General features: G+C 41.2%; 1 protein-coding gene across 1 annotated transcript; it reads right to left on the bottom strand.

Moving 5' to 3' along the window:
- On the bottom strand, positions 1–17241 carry slc35e1 (solute carrier family 35 member E1). The gene is made up of 6 exons (XM_020480338.2): positions 16433–17241; positions 15109–15179; positions 14367–14504; positions 13438–13563; positions 7051–7296; positions 1–2851 (listed from the first exon to the last, which is right to left on the bottom strand). The coding sequence occupies exons 1-6, from the start codon at positions 16758–16760 to the stop codon at positions 2615–2617; spliced, it is 1146 nt and encodes a 381-aa protein (XP_020335927.1). The 5' UTR covers positions 16761–17241; the 3' UTR covers positions 1–2614.
- Positions 17242–19089: the final 1848 nt, after the last annotated feature.

Below are 19089 nucleotides of genomic sequence, written 5' to 3'. Positions count from 1 at the left end.
TTCATTTCACAATGCATTTATTTTTTTAGACATTTAAAAATAGTATTTACTAAACGTAAGCAGACAACACTGTGCATGGTTGCACTTATGTATACTTTTCTGTACCTAGACACCATAAATAAAAATCTATAAACATTGGTTCAGTAAAAATTCAGTTTTTCAAGATGATTTAAAACACAAAAAATTGCATTTATACAACTTTTACAAAGCAAACCCCACATATCCAAATGTACATTCCAGTAAATAACCTCATAGCAAATACCGTCCCAGAACTAACAAAGTTACTCTAAATTCTCATGTTCAAAGTGTTATCCATTAGCTTACTGTATAGACAAATTAGGCTTTACGTTAAATTAAACATATACATAATGCACATCAGAATTCATCACTCCATGCTACTGGGTCAAAAAACTATAGTAAAAAAAAAAATCCTTGTGATGTACTTTGAGCCAGGTAGCGCCTTCCATTTGGCACCTTGCGTAAGGACATGACAAACTCGACCATAGATTTAAGAAGTGAGACATTTGAACGGAATGACATACAATAATACAAAATAAGTAACAAAATAATAAGATGGGATCCAAGCTGACTTACCACAGCGCTTCATAACATCTTATGTTAAAGGTGACAGGAAAATGATTTAGTAGAATCCAAATTGAGGCTCCAACATTTGATATTCCTTCCACAAATAAAACATTTGTTATCCAATTACAGATATCTACAAATGTTTTTTTCTGTAAAGAAGATTCAAAAGACAATGATAGGACAAAGTCAAGTCAAAACTCATTCATGAGGACATGCAGAGAACAGGCATAAGTGACAGTCAAATGTATTCAAATCCCCATAGCCTAATCACCACGCCAGTATGAATTTCATTACGTAAACAGACCAAACCTGCCGAACTAAATGATATGGAAGTTTCACTAAATGGACTATGATAAGCTTGGAACTACCTGAGAATTCCACACAAGCTCACACACAAGAGTTCCTTAAATGTGTAAATACACATGGATCCTCTGTGCAGTCTTCCATAACTATACATCACATACCATAGGGGAATATTCAAATACATTATTTGTATTTATGGTAAACAGCGAAAATGCTTTTTCAAAATCTCAGCATGTAGTTTGTTGCCGGCCAGTTGCTGAACATGCAATCAAATCAGGTTAGATCCAACTTTCCTGCCGTTAAGAAACGGTAAAGAAATTCTCCACTTAAAATGCCTGAATGTGCTGTAGCAAATTGAAACACGCAAACTCAAATAAAAAAGTTGGACTAGAAGAATATTCCTTTTATAGTCAACAAGGATAACATTTTGCTAGAGTGTCACACAAGTTAGTTAGTCTCCGTCACATCTTTCATTGATTTGCAAAGTAAATAACCAGTTCAGGTGCGTCACACCAGCTTTGAAAAACAGCTATTGTTCCCTGTAGGCGAAATTACTCGCATGCAGGGGGAAATACTACTCCTTAATCAGAACATGATTGTAAGTGTGAATATTAAGAACAAAATGACAAACAGGCAAAACAAGTGGAGTCTACTGACATTTAAGCCTGATCCAGTAAGTCTGCCAATCCTGACCCTTCTACCGACATATTCCACAGCTATTACCAGATCAGATACGAATTGATTAAATGACCGATGTAAATATGGAACAAAATTCATAAAAAAATATATGTTTTTGTCACATACACTGGATAGAGCAGTGAAATGTGTCGTTTCACATTAACTTCCAGAGGTACTACTATGGCTGACAAGGGCCTTGTTCAAGGACACAGACATATTTTTCCCCTTTTCGGATTGGGTATTCAAACCAGGAACCTTTCTGTACCTACAACCGATTATATACATTTTCATTCCTCCATCACTAGTTACAGACAAACCAGAAAATGTCATAACGGCAAACGGTTTTACATGTATAGGACAAATGTTGCCAATCTCTGCAAAACATTTATGTAAAATGTTCATGCCTTCTGTGATAAAATTGGGGTCAATGTAACCTTGAGGACAAGCCTGATTCACAAGGCATTATGGGCATGGTAAACATTTCGTGGCCTTTAACTGTATATCAAAGTGGTGAACTATTTATTTTTGAACTACGCTTTTGTAGCTACAGTAACAATTATTCCCATGTTAGTGAACTCCCACAGAAAAAAAGAATAAGAACATCCCTTCCTAAGCAAGCAAACAAAAAACAAACAGATAGTTCACTCCAAAATCTAAATTTGTCAAACAAGTCCATGTTCCAAGCCATCTGTTTTGTAGATCCAGTGGTATGCATCAATCCAAAATTAACTGGAAAGATTGACACTATCTGCAACAGTTGACGAAGGACAGGGTTGGAAGCTGACAACATTTGGGATCGGAAAACATCTGACAAACTTTGATTTTGACTTAACTATCCCTTTTTAAGTGTTCATATCAAAATAAATACAACACAAGGAGGTGAAGAGAATATGTTAGAGAACATGTTTGGGACAAAACGCTGGCCAACTCATGACTGATTTACTTCCCTCTCCGCCAATACGACAGCACTTGCCTTTCTTTTTGTTAGAGGTGGTTTAAGAATTCTGCTGGAAACAAATACAATATGTCCATGGAGAAATCCACCAGCCTAAACCACATACTGGTGGTTGGAGGCACCGTAGTTCATTGTGTAGGCCTGCCGGCTGTACTGGAAGTGGTCGGTCAACACGTTGCTTCGACCATACTGAATGTCTGAACCTTGGGAGAAAGGCACTGAACCATTGGGCTGCGTCTTGTCCAGTCCCAAATTGTCAAAGGACATCATGTCCTGCTTGGAGGAAGGCAGCAGCTTTTTCTTAGCTTCCTTGTTTGCGTCATATTTCGCCTGTTGGCAGTGAAGAGATGGGAATAGCTTAGTGTAGCACATAACAAAGGATAACAAAAAAAAAACACATTGATGTAAATTACTGTGTGATTTCCCAAAGTTAAATGTGGTATGTAAACTTTCCACAGTGAGTGGGGGTGGGTTTCAGAGCACGTGAGCACTGTGCAGCGTGAGCCATGTCTACCACATGGCCTCACATGTGAATCCTTAAAGAGATGTGTGGGGCTAAAGCTTAAGAGAGTGTGAACGACACTGAATGGGAGTAGACAAAGAAGAGCTCTCGAGTAGGTGTACCAAAACATTCAAGGGCCATTTTCTACAGTTGGGTTACAAGTTTAACAACTTCCAAAGCAGAATTAATTTCATATTGTTCTTCAACTGCAGTGTATGATATACCATTTTCTAGCTCTGAGTCTATACTTTTATTCAATGTAAAAAAAATAAAAACTTGAGGCAGTCAGTCACATTTGACATTTTACTCATTTAGCAGACGCTCTTATGCAGAGCAATTTACTATTAGTGCATTCATCTTAAGATAGCAAGGTGAGTCAACCACAAAAACACAGTCGTAGTAAGTACATTGTTCCTCAAAGAATTGATCAGCAAAGTAGGAAAAGACAAGTGCAAGGATATGTTCTTATTATATGTGGTTGTCTCACCTCGCTATCTTAAGATGAATGTATGTTGCTCTGGATAAGAGTGTCTGCTAAATTCTAAAAATGGAAAATGTCTTTACGGCTCCCATTGGAGCTACAGTTGAAGTTGGAAGTCAACAGTCGTGGCCAAAGGTTTTGAGAATGACACAAATATTAATTTCAGTGTCTTTAGATATTTTTTGTCAGATATACTATGGAATACTGAAGTATAATTACAAGCATTTCATAAGTGTCAAAGGCTTTTATTGACAATTACATGAAGTTGATGCAAAGAGTCAATATTTGCAGTGTTGACCCTTCTTTTTCAAGACCTCTGCAATCCACCCTGACATGCTGTCAATTCACTTCTGGGCCACATCCTGACTGATGGCAGCCCATTCTTGCATAATCAATGCTTGGAGTTTGTGTGTTTTTGTTTTTTTGTGGGTTTTTGTTTGTCCACCCGCCTCTTGAGGATTGAGCACACGTTCTCAATGGGATTAAGGTCTGGGGAGTTTCCTGGCCATGGCCCCAAAATATCAATGTTTTGTTCCCCGAGCCACTTAGTTATCACTTTTGCCTTATGACAAGGTGCTCCATCATGCTGGAAAAGGAATTGTTCGTCACCAAACTGTTCCTGGATGGTTGGGAGAAGTTGCTCTCGGAGGATGTGTTGGTACCACACATGAATGGTCTCAGGATGCTTTACTGTTGGCATGACACGGGACTGATGGTAGCGCTCACCTCGTCTTCTCCGGACAAGCTTTTTTTCCGGATGCCCCAAACAATCGGAAAGGCGATTCAGAGAAAATGACTTTACCCCAGTCCTCAGCAGTCCAATGCCTGTACCTTTTGCAGAATATCAGTCTGTCCCTGATGTTTTTCCTGGAGAGAGGTGGCTTCTTTGCTGCCCTTCTTGACACAAGGCCATCCTCCAAAATTCTTTGCCTCACTGTGCATGCAGATGCACTCACACCTGCCTGCTGCCATTCCTGAGCAAGCTCTGTACTGGTAGTGCCCCGATCCCGCAGCTGAATCAACTTTAGGAGATGGTCCTGGAGCTTGCTGGACTTTCTTGGGCACCCTGAAGCCTTCTTCACAACAATTGAACCGCTCTCCTTGAAGTTCTTGATGATCTGATAAATGGTTGATTTAGGTGCAATCTTACTGGCAGCAATATCCTTGCCTGTGAAGCCCTTTTTGTGCAAAGCAATGATGACGGCACATGTTTCCTTGCAGGTAACCATGGTTGACAGAGGAAGAACAATGATTCCAAGCACCACCCTCCTTTTGAAGTTTCCAGTCTGTTATTCAAACTCAATCAGCATGAAAGAGTGATCTCCAGCCTTGTCCTCGTCAACACTCACACCTGTGTTAACGAGAGAATCACTAACATGTTGTCAGCTGGTCCTTTTGTGGCAGCGCTGAAATGCAGTGGAAATGTTTTTTTTTTGCGATTCTGTTCACTTGCATGGCAAAGAGGGACTTTGCAATGAATTGCAATTCATTTGATCACTCTTCACAACATTCTGGAGTATATGCAAATTGCCATCATAAAAACTGAGGCAGCAGACTTTGTGAAAATTAATATTGGTGTCATTCTCAACTTTTGGCCACGACTGTACATACACCTTAGCCAAATACATTTAAAGTCAGTTTCACAATTCCTGACATTTAATCCTAGTAAAAATTCCCTGTCTTAGGTCAGTTAGGATCACCACTTCATTTTAAGAATGTGAAATGTCAGAATAAAAGTAGAGAGAACGATTTATTTCAGCTTTTATTTCTTTCATCACATTCCCAGTGGGTCAGAAGTTTACATACACTCAATTAGTATTTGGTAGCATTGCCTTTAAATTGTTTTAACTTGGGTCAAACGTTCCAGGTAGCCTTTCACAAGCTTCCCAAAATAAGTTGGGTGAATTTTGGCCCGTTCCTCCTGACAAAGCTGGTGTAACCGAGTCAGATTTGCAGGCCTCCTTGCTCACACACGCCTTTTCAGTTCAGCCCACACAATTTCTATAGGATTGAAGTCCGGGCTTTGTTATGGCCACTCCAATACCTTGACTTTGTTGTCCTTAAGCTATTTTGCAAGCTTGGGGTCATTGTCCATTTGGAAGACCCATTTGCGACCAAGCTTTAACTTACTCATGTCTTGAGATGTTGCTTCAATATATTCACAATTTTCCTCCCTCGTGATGCCATCTTTTTTGTGAAGTCTACCAGTCCCTCCTGCAGCAAAGCACCCCCACAACATGCTGCTGCCACCCCCATGCTTCACGGTTGGGATGGTGTTCTTCGGCTTGCAAGCCTCCCCCTTTTCCTCCAAACGTAACGATGGTCATTATAGCCAAACAGTTCTATTTTTGTTTCAACAGACCAGAGGACATTTCTCCAAAAAGTACAATCTTTGTCCCCATGTGCAGTTGCAAACCGTAGTCTGGCTTTTTTTATGCCGGTTTTGAAACAGTAGTTTTGTCCTTGCTGAGCGGCCTTTCAGGTTATGTCAATATAGGACTCATTTTACTGTGGATATTGATACTTTTGTACTCGTTTCCTCCAGCATCTTCACAAGGTCCTTTGCTGTTGTTCTGGGATTGATTTGCACTTTTCACACCAAAGTACGTTCATCTCTAGGAGACAGAGCGGTATGACGGCTGCGTGATCCCATGGTGTTTATACTTGCGTACTATCGTTTGTACAGATGAATGTGGTACCTTCAGGCTTATGGAAATTGCTCCCAAGGATGAACCAGACTTGTGGAGGTCTACAATGTTTTTTCTGAGGTCTTGGATGATTTCTTTTGATTTTCCCATGATGTCAAGCAAAGAGGCACTCAGTTTGAAGGTAGGCCTTGAAATTCATCCACAGGTATATCGCCAATTGACTCAAATAATGTCAATTAGCCTATCAGAAGCTTCTAAAGCCATGACATCATTTTCCAAGCTGTTTAAAGGCACAGTCAACTTAGTGTATGTAAACTTCTGACCCAATGGAATTGTGATACAGTGAATTATATATGAAATAATCTGTCTGTAAACAATTGTTGGAAAAATTACTTTTGTTATGCACAAAGTAGATGTCCTAACCGACTTAACTATAGTTTGTTAACAAGAAATTTGTGGAGTGGTTGAAAAACAAGTTTTACTGACTCCAACATAAGTGTATGTAAACTTCTGACTTCAACTGTATATTATACACCTGCATGCTGAATGCTGAGTTTGATATAAATGTTAATCTATTTCATGAACTAAGGTGAATTAGTTGTTGGTGGCCAAAGTGTTGGAAAATTTCAGATGTCTTATTTAAGATACTATTTCAAGAGATTATGTTTTAGACGTTTTCGAAAGATGGACAAGAGTCCAAGAGTCCTTCACACTCGCATTTCTCTTTTTTCTTACTAGCACTGATTTAGCAAACAGTGAATATTATAAGGTTTAACTTGCAATAATTGTGAAAGTGGTTGTTTTATACATTTTAGTTGAATGCAGTGATTGTAATGACTGGATAACAGCGTCTGCTAAATAACTCAAACGTAAATGTAAGCATGTCAAAGAGACTCACCTTGTTGTACAGGAAGACGCCCACTATTGCAGTCATCATGCCCATGATGTTGGTGGAGCTGACGGGGTTGCGTAGCATTAGGAGCGATATGCTGATGACCATGATCCTCTTGGTGGCGTTGGCCACGGCGTAGCTCAGCGGGCTGATCAGGTTGAGGACACTGAAGGCGATGACATTCTGGGCAAAATTACAGAAGCCGCTGACCAGGAGGAGGAGAAAGGTGCCTGTCCATTCAGACATGCCCGTCTGGAGGGATTATGCAGAGGAGGGAGAGAGAGAGAGGGAGTGATTACTTGGATACTTGGAGAGAACAATGGATTAATTCATGACTTTCTAGGAAAAGAGAACGTATCCAGGTTGTGGTCTCAATGGGACAATTGAATAAAAGGCAACCGGATACTAAAGATTTTGGGGTGTGGAGGTTCATTTAGTATTACTTATTTTTTTTTTCACCAGGTAGGTCAGTTGAGAACAAGTTCTCATTTACAACTGTGACCTGGCCAAGACAAAGCAGTGCGACAAACAGTTACACCTGGACTAAACAAACATACAGTCAATAATACAATAGAGAAAAAGTCTACATACAGTATGTGCAAATGAGGTAAGATAAGGGAGGTAGGCAATAAATAGGCCATAGTGGCAAAATAATTACAATTTAGTAATTAACCTGCTGAGTGTAGGGGGCAGTATTTTGATGTTTGGATGAAAAACGTACCCAAATGAAACTGCCTATTTCTCAGGCCCAGAATCTAAAATATGCATATAATTGTCAAATTACGATAGAAAACACTAAAGTTTCCAAAACTGTCAAAATATTGTCTGTGAGTATAACAGAACTGATATTGCAGGCGAAAACCTGAAGAAAATCCAACTAGGAAGTGCTGTTTTTCCTGAAACCTCTGTTCCATTGCATGCCTTCCCTCTATTTAAAAGGGATATCAACCAGATTCCTTTTCTTATGGCTTCCACAGTGTGAACAGTCTTTAGACATAGTTTCAGGCTTTTATTTTGAAAAATGAGCGAGTGGAGCAGACATTTTCTCTCTCCTATTGAAGAAGCTATCGTCCTGGTTGAAATATTATGGATTATATATTGTAAAAACAACCTGAGGATTGATTATAAAAAACATTTGACATGTTTCTACGAACTTTACGGATACTATTTGGAATTTGTGTCTGCCCGGTCGTGACCGCTGGAGCCTGTGGATTTCTGAACATAACGCGCCAACCAAATGGAGGTATTTTGGATATAAAAATAATCTTTATGGAACAAACGGAACATTTATTGTGTAACTGGGAGTCTCGTGAGTGCAAACATCCGAAGATCAAAGGTAAGCATTTCATTTTTATTGCTTTTCTGACTTTCGTGACCAAACTACTTGGCTGCTAGCTGTTTGTAATGTTTTGTCTGCTGAGAGAGATGTTCTTACATAAACGCTTGGTATGCTTTCGCCGAAAAGCTTTTTTGAAATCTGACACGCCAGGTGGATTAACAACAAGCTAAGCTGTGATTTGCTATATTGCACTTGTGATTTCATGAAAATTAAACATTTTTTTGTCATTTAAATTTGTCGCTCTGCAATTCAGTGGATGTTGACGAAAATTATCCCGCTAACAGGATGGGTGCATCAAGAAGTTAAACACTGGAGTGATAGATGTGCAAAAGACGAATGTGCAAGTAGAGATACTGGGGTGCAAAGGAGCAAAACAAAATAACAGTATGGGGATGAGGAAGTTGGATGGGCTATTTACAGATGGGCTACGTACAGGTGCAGTGATCTGTGAGCTGCTCTGACAGCTGGTGCTTAAAGACAGTGAGGGAGATATGAGTCTCCAGCTTCAGTGATTTTTGCAATTCGTTCCAGTCATTGGGGGCAGAGAACTGGAAGGAAAGGCAGCCTAAGGAGGAATTGGCTTTGGGGGGGGACCAGTGAAATATACCTGCTGTCGCGCGTGCTACAGGTGGGTGCTGCTATGGTGACCAGCGAGCTGAGATAAGGGGGGACTTTACCTAGCAAGGACTTATAGATGACCTGGAGCCAGTGGGTTTGGCGACGAATATGAAGCAAGGGCCAGCCAATGAGAGCATCCAGGTTGCAGTGGTGGGTAGTATATGGGGCTTTGGTGACAAAACGGATGGCACTGTGATAGTAAATTGGGTGCAGTCTGAGTAGGGTAATGGAGGCTATTTTGTAAATGACATCGCCGAAGTCAAGGATCGGTAGGATAGTCAGTTTTACGAGGGTGTTTGTCAGCATGAGTGAAGAATGCTTTGTTGCGAAATAGGAAGCCGATTCTAGATTTAATGTAGGATCGGAGATGCTTAATGTAAGTCTGGAAGGAGAGTTTAGTCTAACCAGACACCTAGGTATTTGTAGTTGTCCACATATTCTAAGTCAGAACTGTCCAGAGTAGTGATGCTGGACGGGCGGGCAGCGATTGGTTAAGGAGCATGCATTTAGTTTTACTTGCATTTAAGAGCAGTTGGAGGCCACGGAAGGAGAGTTGTATGGCATTGAAGCTTGTCTGGAGGTTAGTTAACGCAGTGTCCAAAGAAGGGCCAGAAGTATAAAGAATGTCGTCGTCTGCGTAGAGGTGGATCAGAGAATCAAACAGCAAGAGCAACATCATTGATGTATACAGAGAAAAGAGTCTCCCCAAGAATTGAACCCTGTGGCACCCCCATAGAGACTGCCAGAGGTCCGGACAGCATGCCCTCCGATTTGACACACTGAACTCTGTCTGCAAAGTAGTTGGTGAACCAGGCAAGGTAGTCATCAGAAAAACCGAGGCTACTGAGTCTGTCGATAAAAATGTGGCGATGGACAGAGTCAAAAGCCTTGGCCAGGTCGATGAATACAGCTGCACAGTGGTGTCTTTTATCGATGGCAGTTATGATATCATTTAGGACCTTGAGCGTGGCCGAGGTGCACCCATGACCAGCTCGGAAACCAGATTGCATAGCGGAGAAGGTAAGGTGGGATTCAAAATGGTCTGTGATCTTGTTTGTTAACTCGGCTTTCGAAGACCTTGGAAAGGCAGGGTAGGATAGATATAAATCTGTAGCAGTTTGGGTCTAGAGTGTCTCCCCCTTTGAAGAGGGTGATCACCGCGGCAGCTTTCCAATCTTTGGGGATCTCAGACGATACGAAAGAGGTTGGCTAGTAATAGGGGTTGCAACAATTTTGGCTGATCATTTTAGAAATGGAGGGGCCAGATTGTCTAGCCCTGCTGATTTGTAGGGGTCCAGAATTTGCAGCTCTTTCAGAACATCAGCTGTCTGGATTTGGGTGAAGGAGAATTGGGGGAGGTTTGGGTAAGTTGCTGTGGGGAGTGGAAGGGTGTTGACCAGGGTAGGGGTGGCCATGTGGAAAGCATGGCCAGCCATAGAAAAATGCTTATTGAAATTCTAAATTATTGTGGATTTATCGGAGGTGACAGTGTTTCCTAGCCTCAGTGCAGTGGGCAGCTGGGAGGAGGAGCTCTTATTCTCCATGGACTTTACAGTGTTCCAGAACCTTTTGGAGTGTGCGCTGCAGGATGCACATTTCTGTTTGAAAAAGCTAGCATTTGAGGACGTGTAGGATAAGAGTACGGCTAAAGGCTATAAGAACTGGTCGTCTAGTACGTTCGGGACGGAGAGTAAAAGGAGCAGGTTTTTAGGCGTGGTAGAATAGATTCAATGCATAATGTACAGACAAAGGTATGGTAGGATGTGAATACAGTTGAGGTAAACCTCGGCATTGAGTGACGATGAGAGAGGTATTGTCTCTAGAGACATCAATAAACCAGGTGAGGTCACCACATGTGTGGGGGGTGGGACAAGAGGGATAGCTGAGGCATTTTGAGCAGGGCTGGAGGCTCTATAGTGAAACAAGACAATAATCACTAACCAAAACAGCAATGGACAAGGCATATTGACATTAGGGAGAGGCATGCGTAGCCGAGTGATAATAGGGTCCAATGAGTAGCTGGACGGGCTGGAGACAGGGCGATCCAGACAGCTAGCGGGCCAGGGCTAGCAGAAGGGCCTTAGAGGGACGTCACGACGGAAGAAGTCAGTTGTTGTAGCCCCCTCTTGCGGTTACATCGCTAGACCAGTTGTGCTGGATCAGCAGGTGTCCGTATAGTAAAAGGGTCTAGGCCAATTGGCAAAATAGGAATAGTAGCCCAACAAATTGACAGATGGGCTACTACAGCTAACAGTCCGGTATGCTCTAGATTAGAGGTCGACCGATTAAAAATTTTCAACGCCGATACCGATTACTGGAGGACCATTTAAAAAAAACTATGTATTTGTAATAATGACAATTACAACAATACTGAATGAACACTTATTTTAACTTAATATAATACATCAATAAAATCAATTTAGCCTCAAGTAAATAATGAAACATGTTAAATTTGGTTTAAATAATGCAAAAACAAAAAAGTGTTGGAGAAGAAAGTAAAAGTGCAATATGTGCTATGTAAGAAAGCTAACGTTTCAGTTCCTTGCTCAGAACATATGAAAGCTGGTGGTTCCTTTTAACATGAGTCTTCAATATTCCCAGGTAAAAAGATTTAGGTTGTAGTTATTATAGGAATTATAGGACTATTTCCCTCTATACCATTTGTATTTCATTAACCTTTGACTATTGGATGTTCTTATAGGCACTTTAGTATTGCCAGTGTAACAGTATAGCTTCCGTCCCTCTCCTCGCTCCTCCCTGGGCTCGAACCAGGAACACAACGACAAGAGCCACCCTCGAAGCAGCGTTACCCATGCAGAGCAAGGGAAACAACCACTACAAGGCTCAGAGCGAGTGACGTTTGAAACGCTATTAGCGCACGCTAACTAGCTAGCCATTTCACTTCGGTTACACCAGCCTCATCTCGGGAGTTGATAGGCTTGAAGTCATAAACAGCGCAATGCTTGATGCACAACGAAGAGCTGCTGGCAAAACGCACTAAAGTACAGTTTGAATGAATGTTTACGCGCCTGCTTCTGCCTACCATCTCTCAGTCAGATACTTCGATACTTGTATGCTCAGTCAGATTATATGCAACGCAGGACACATATCATCAACTATGTGTAGTTAACTAGTGATTATGATTGTTTATTATAAATTAAGTTTAATGCTAGCTAGAAACTTACCTTGGCTTACTGCATTCGCGTAACAGGCAGTCTCCTTGTGGAGTGCAACGAGAGAGAGGCAGGTCGTTACTGCGTTGGACCAGTTAACTGTAAGATTGCAAGATTGAATCCCCCGAGCTGACAAGGTGTAAATCTATCGTTGTGCCCCTGAACGAGGCAGTTAACCCACCGTTCCTAGGCAGTCATTGAAAATAAGAATGTGTTCTTAGCTGACTTGCCTAGTTAAATAAAGGTCTAAAAATTGTTTAAATAAATAAATAAAAATTAACCGGCGCCCAAAAATACCGATTTACGATTGTTATGAAAACTTGAAATAGGCCCTAATTAATCGGTCGACCTACTCTAGATAGCTAGCGGGCCGCAGCTAGCAGATGGACATTCAGGGGACGTCGCAACGAAGGAGCCAGTTGAAAAAAAAAACTCGGGCGGATTACATCAGTAGTCATGGATCGGCGGGGCTCCGCATCGGCAATTAAGGGGTCCAGGCCAATTGGCAAAATAGATATTGTAGCCCAAGGAGTGGCTGATGGTCCTCTTCAGCTAGCCAGGAGATGGGCTTAGCATAGGCTAGCTCCAGGCTAATTGGTGCTTGCTTCGGGACAGGGACGTAAGCCAGGAAAAGCTAATCGGATAGCAGCTAGCTAGCTGCGGTGATCCAGGTGAAGAGGTTCAGAGCACATTGAGTGAGGCGGGTTGCAGGAGAAAATGTTGAAGTTGGGGTTAAGAAAAATATATTTTTTAAATATGTGAAGAAAAAAGATAAAGATATATACACGGGACACGACAAGACGAAGAAAAAAGACGTCTGACTGCTACGCCATCTTGGATATTAAATCGGCAAAACCAAGTGGATAATAAAAGTATGGTACATAATGTTGAAAAAATATTCATAGTACATACCAGAGGAGGCTGGTAGGAGGAGCTATAAGAGGACGGGCTCATTGGAATGGAATAGAGTCAAACGTATGTTTGACTCCGTTCCAATATTCCCTTCCAGCCACTACAATGAGCCCGTCCTCCTATAGCTCCTCTCACCAGCCTCCCCTGGTACCCAGTGTATGACATTCCTGTGGCCTTTGTATGTTAAATATATCATATGTATGGCACACACACACACACACTACCAGTAGATGAAACACTATCATATAAGCTCATAAGCCGGACAACAAAAGATCACATTATTTGACACGTAACATACAGGAACCTGCGCATACACTTGACAAAACTGAAGCACGTATTACTTAAACTCACAAAATCCCCCTCAACCAAGAATGAGGAGAGGTCCACCAGAACCCACGTAGGCACCATGAAGAAAACAGCATTGAAGCCCAGTATGTTGAGAAGCCTCAGGTGGTGGATCCTCGTGTCCCGCAGCACCTAAAAAGCAATGAATATTAATTCATAGCTTTGTCATTTCTTAGGCCAGCCATTTCAGAAAACTGTTGTGTGTTTACCTTGGAAATCAGTGGGCAGCAAAATATATCAAGGTTACGCAAAGACACATCGTTATAAATTGAGAGGGCACAAATTCCTTGTTCGTTGAATTCTTTGGTTTTCTTCATCAACAGCATGATAGACAGGTAATGTAATCACAGTTGGTAATCAACAAGACATGGTTGTTAAACTCTAAACACTACAAATCATTACACAATAATGTAACTGCAGGGTTAGTAATATCAAAAGTAATTCTAGCACTTGTCAGTTTTCATAAAACAGCATTTACCAAGTAATAATGTCCAATGGAGGAAATATGTTTTCCTCAAATATTGGTTGAAGGGAGGCCACATCAGCATAGTATAGGACACTACCCATACTGCACATCGACAGTATGTAAAGAACAAATAGATTGAAAAGATTCACAAGGCTTCACACTCATAGGCCTTGCCCTTGAGTTTTCCTTTCGGGTGTTTTCATGTTTAGTATGAGTGCTGTCTACTATATCTGCACTTGAATATTGCAAGGAATGCTTTTACAGTGTGAATGATCCCTTCCTTCAATGGCAATACAGTATTCTATTAAATAAAACAGCTTGAGTTTATTCTCCAACCATTACCCAAACAAATAGGTCATTTAAATGTCCACCAAAGTTCAAAATGTGCTCTCCGGCTATACTTTTATCCATCATCTAACAACACATAAATAACAGTATTTTTGAAAGGGTGCAGACTGGTAAGATGTACCTTTTTGGAGAAGATGTTTTGCAGAGAGAAGCAGAGTGTGGCAGCCAGGGCACTGACTAACCCAGATACATCAAAGGACATTTCTGTCATCGTGGCCAGAAGCACTCCTCCGATGATGGGGATGAGAGATACGTACACCTGAGACAGGCACAAGACAGGAGTGCAAAAGAGAAAGGGTTATACTTTATTTGGATAGTCCAGATTTTCCATCTGTAGATGCTATACAGATTGATTAAATATCAACAAAAGATCTGTTGATAAGCAACTGCTTGCTAAGGTTACGGTTAAGGTACTTTTAGAATAAGGGTTAAGTTTAGGGCTAGGGTTAAGGTCATGGTTAGTAGATAGTCCATCTGTAGATGCTCTACAGACTATCCAAATAACATGTTACTAGGCCAAAGTCAGCAGGATATTCCTAATCATGGAGGAGTCTCAAAGTACAGTTGAAAAAAGATGGCCATCCTTACACATGCAGTTGTTTTGCTCATTTGTTTTGGGACATGTCACATTTGCCCAACCTCTAAATGCCTATGACACATAAATAGCTTTGTTATTGCGGAACACTACTAAAGCCCCTGCAGTGTTAACATGATGAAAGAAGCAGGGTACATTTTCTGTAAATGCACCTGCAAGGCTGGCAGATATATGAGCCAACATACAGGCTCATATTGTGCCATGTCACCATTGCATGGACAAAATATCTTCCAAAGCAGCTTTATGTACAATTTTATGAGTTACTCACTTTTGTTGTTTGCTTCTCCTTCATGATAATCCTTGATAACAACACAACCCATATTGGCATTGTGGCTTTGACTGTGGGGTGAAAAGAAACAAAGAATGTCAGATTGGAAAATGGATAAAAAGATCCTGTTCAGTGCATGAATTGAGGACAATGGCTTGAGTGGAACAGGTATTGATTGGAAAGGTAAGGAGCATGACTTTTGAGATAGTGGTTTAAAGACTTAGTTGCCCATGCAACTGTGTCTCACACCTACAGTTTAAGTTTCATTGTGTATTGTGCATCACAGACACACCCCTGGTAACAACTAACATGTTACTTTGCATATTGCATCATCACGCCATAGCTTGACGTGTCAGTTAGTGAGGTGAGAAAGCAATGAGTCAGTTACACTGTATGGGCGCTGACGTGCAACATTGGGTACCTAACTAATTAGTAAGTAAAGGGCATAACATATAGGGATTGACATTAAGTGTTATCGGGGGCCAAGTGAACTGAGCAGTCAGGAAACAGTAATTGGGGAGGTGGAATTTAATGCAAAGATTTTCAGTACCTTAAACAGATCATTCTGGTTCCTCACAGTTTTTTAGGTTAAAGACAAGTAATGGCATTTCCGTGTGTAAACTACTTCTACATTTTCAATCAGTTGTAACCATGGACGTCATACATGACAGGCAAGAATGCATCATAAGGAGTAACACAACATAAAACCTATTGTGAGCAGAAAAACGATGGTTAACGCAGAGGTTTAACCATTTACTTAATGATCAACGGAGGTCCAGCCTTACTGTTCTTTGCCACTGAATGAGACAACTGTAGTGGCGCAGCAGTCTAAGGCACTGCATCTCAGTGCTACAGACACCCTGGTTCGAATCCAGGCTGTATCACATCCGGCCGTAATATGAGTCCCGGCCGTAATTGGAGTCCCATAGGGCGCAGCACAATTGGCCCAGCGTCGTCCGGTGTAGCTCGTCATTGTAAAGAATAATTTGTTCAACTGACTTGCCTAATTAAATAATGGTTAAATAAAAGTAACATTACAATTTTAGGCACTGGCTAGGTGGGGCCCTCCCCCAAACAAATATGTATTCAAATAACCCAGTATGTCGCAAGCTCCTCGGTTAAACGGAATGTGAGTAATACAGTCCCATGCAAAGGAAGCCAATAAACTTAAAGCTTGCCTAAATTGTCCAGCACAAGACACCAATTCATTGAAGTTGATGTTAGCAAGGTAACGCTAGCTAGCTAGCATTCTATGTTGCTAGTTAGAATACCAAGCAATGCTTCTGCGCTAGCTAGCCTAATTCGGAGTTCTTGCAATGCTTACCAGTGTGCGCGTAGGAAACCGGTACCTTCCATATACTGAAGTGGGCCGACACAGATGCGAAGTATTTTCCAAAAGCTAAAGGGATAATATACCATTTGAAGTATCTAGTTGGTATTTCTGTTTTGGGGACTCCCCATGCTCGCAGCAACGGTGGAAGGAAGACGACGATTGAGAATATATGAAAAAGCGAAACTGTGACAGGATAAGGGAACCCATTTAGAATAATTTTGTTAACTACGTTGCCTCCCGAACTAACAGTATACCAACAGAAACAGAGTAAAGCTATCCGGACCCCTTCCTTGACTGGGGGACGCTCCACCGCAGCCATCTTCCACTTCGGAGTCACCGGCGGCAGTGTGTGGCAGCAAGGCCAGCAGTGTGAGACGTGGAGAAGCTACTATGCCGCGTTCCAGACAAGTCGGAAACTCGGAATCCCCGAGTTAACATTTGCGTACGTTTTTTGTAGAGCTTCCTTTTGGTTGATTCTGATAAGTTCCAAGTGGAGAAACTCGGACATGAACTTTATACAACGAGATTCCATGTCGGTAAGTTCCAAGTTGTCATGAATACGGCAGTATGTACAATGTTGAGAAAATACTCGTAGACCGGGTTCGAGAGCATCAAAACCGTGATGTGTCGTGGGTCAATTCTTACTATCTACAAATAATAATGAGTCGTTATGTATGATACAAGGTGATGTGTAGATCTGGCAGTCGGCTGCACTGGCCGTGCTCGAGAGGGTCAAACCGTAATGTCTCATAGGTCAAATGTGACTGATTTACAAAGAATAATTAGTAGTTATTTATGATGCAAGCCCATTGTCGGCTGCAATGTCAAACAAGCCCATAGACTTCTTGCTAATTGCGTCACTTCCTGCAATCAAACCGCCTCCAAAGATGATGATCGCAGACAGTTGCACCGGTTTTGCACTACTCAGACATTTGCACCGGTTTTGACTAGATACAATACCGGTTATGTCAGAATGGACTTTTCGTAGCAGCCGCAGGTTAGGATCATTTACGTAGCAGGTTAGGATAATTTACGTAGCAGGTTAGGATAATTTGGTTAAGGCTAGGAAAAGGGTTAGTTAAAAAGCAAAACAAAGGTCAACCTTAGAGGTCAATATGGCAATCTGTATCCCATCATTGTGGAATGAAGGCTGAGACAATGGTTCCGTGTCACTTCATTGACTGTGCAATCGGGCACCAGATTGCTATGACTTATCCTCTTGTTTGTTGATATTTGTTAATACATTTCTTTAAAAAAAGATTATGATGTGCTTAGCTGATAAATAAAATACCTATCCAGGCGTTGTAAGATCTGACAGTCGTCAGCAACCTCTGAGCAGAGGAACGCGCCCTCAGTATGTTGGTACAGCAGAGGTCCCACATAATTTACACATTGTTCTGATTGATCAAAATACCAATTATTTTAAAATAATGCAGCCCTATAGGCCAGTGGTGTCAAACTCATTCCATGGAGGGTCTAGTGTCGACAGGTTTTAGTTTTATCTTTCAATTAAGCCCCAGACAATCGGAGTTCCTTACTAATTAGTGACCTTAATTCATCAATCAAGTACAAGGGAGGAGCGAAAACCCACAGACAATCGGCCCTCCGTGGAATGAGTTTGACATCTATTATAGACATATTTATCATGCACAATTAAACACTTCCACGTTGAATCATGTACAGTTAATTTGATTGTGCAAAACAAACATCGTTTATGTCTGGCTGTCCATATCAATTTTTACTATTAAAGAAATCTCCAGTGTTGTATATATTTACAGAATTAAAAAAAATGTATATTTATTTTGCACACCGTTTTTATTGGTCCAACAGACATTTCCACCTGCAGTGCGAGCGATAGTAGATCCTCCACCAGAGGGCGTTCTATACTAGGGACTCAGAAATAGAAACTTGAGAAATGATCAAAAAATGTCATCTGTAGAGCGCATTGAAGTCCAATGTATGTTGTAGGCTACTTTGAGAAAGACGGGCTCAAAAGAGAGTTCATTTAACTGCTTACAATGTGGATATTGAGTTTAAAATTCTAGCCATTGTTGATGCGCTCGTCTGGACTGAGATGTTTGCAACAAGATACAGTTATATCGAAAGAATACTATAGGTTGGAACGCCGTTTGGGTTTTGTCATGTCAAATAATAGTTCTAATATAGAATGTTGTGTGTTCTGAATTTACACGTGCAAGCCAAGCGCAACCACTACTATCAGTAACAATGTCAAAGCTGTACAAAAAAGTCTGCAAACACCGGCGATGACAAATCGTTCATCGCCGGTGTTTACAATACCGCTTAACCGGGCATGTACAAGTTAAATTACCGCTTATTGTGATTCGCTTGTGGGCGTGCTGGCAGTATTTTGACCGTGCTAGCAGCCCCAACTGTCAAAGTAAGAAAGTAGGCTATTCTGGATAGGACAGGTACTTTTGTGTAGTTCCTGTCCCTAGAAGTGAGGACAGAGATAATAGTAACATAACATTCAGTGCGTTGAAATTTGAGTATAATGAAGTCTTGTGAGGTTTTCTGTTCTCGGATAAAGAGCTATGAAAGCCTGTCTACATATGAAAAGCAGTGGTTCTCAGTGCTGGGGACTCAGCTGATTCAAATGATCAATTCTTCAAGTGGTATTTATGTATTCA

This window comes from Oncorhynchus kisutch, linkage group LG4 (genome assembly GCF_002021735.2).
Source record: "Oncorhynchus kisutch isolate 150728-3 linkage group LG4, Okis_V2, whole genome shotgun sequence".
Lineage (NCBI taxonomy): Eukaryota > Metazoa > Chordata > Actinopteri > Salmoniformes > Salmonidae > Oncorhynchus > Oncorhynchus kisutch.
This window is presented reverse-complemented; position numbering and strand designations above follow the sequence as displayed.

What these genes read in the sequence shown, in the direction of transcription:
- slc35e1 (XM_020480338.2), bottom strand. Translation starts at nt 16,760, where the DNA reads ATGGCTGCGGTGGAGCGTCCCCCAGTCAAGGAAGGGGTCCGGATAGCT. An exon ending in AGGAGAAGCAAACAACAAAA is followed by an intron (nt 14,505 to 15,108) that starts GTGAGTAACTCA and finishes TGCCTGTCTCAG; the next exon opens with GTGTACGTATCTCTCATCCC. An exon ending in TCTTGGTTGAGGGGGATTTT is followed by an intron (nt 7,297 to 13,437) that starts GTGAGTTTAAGT and finishes TAATCCCTCCAG; the next exon opens with ACGGGCATGTCTGAATGGAC.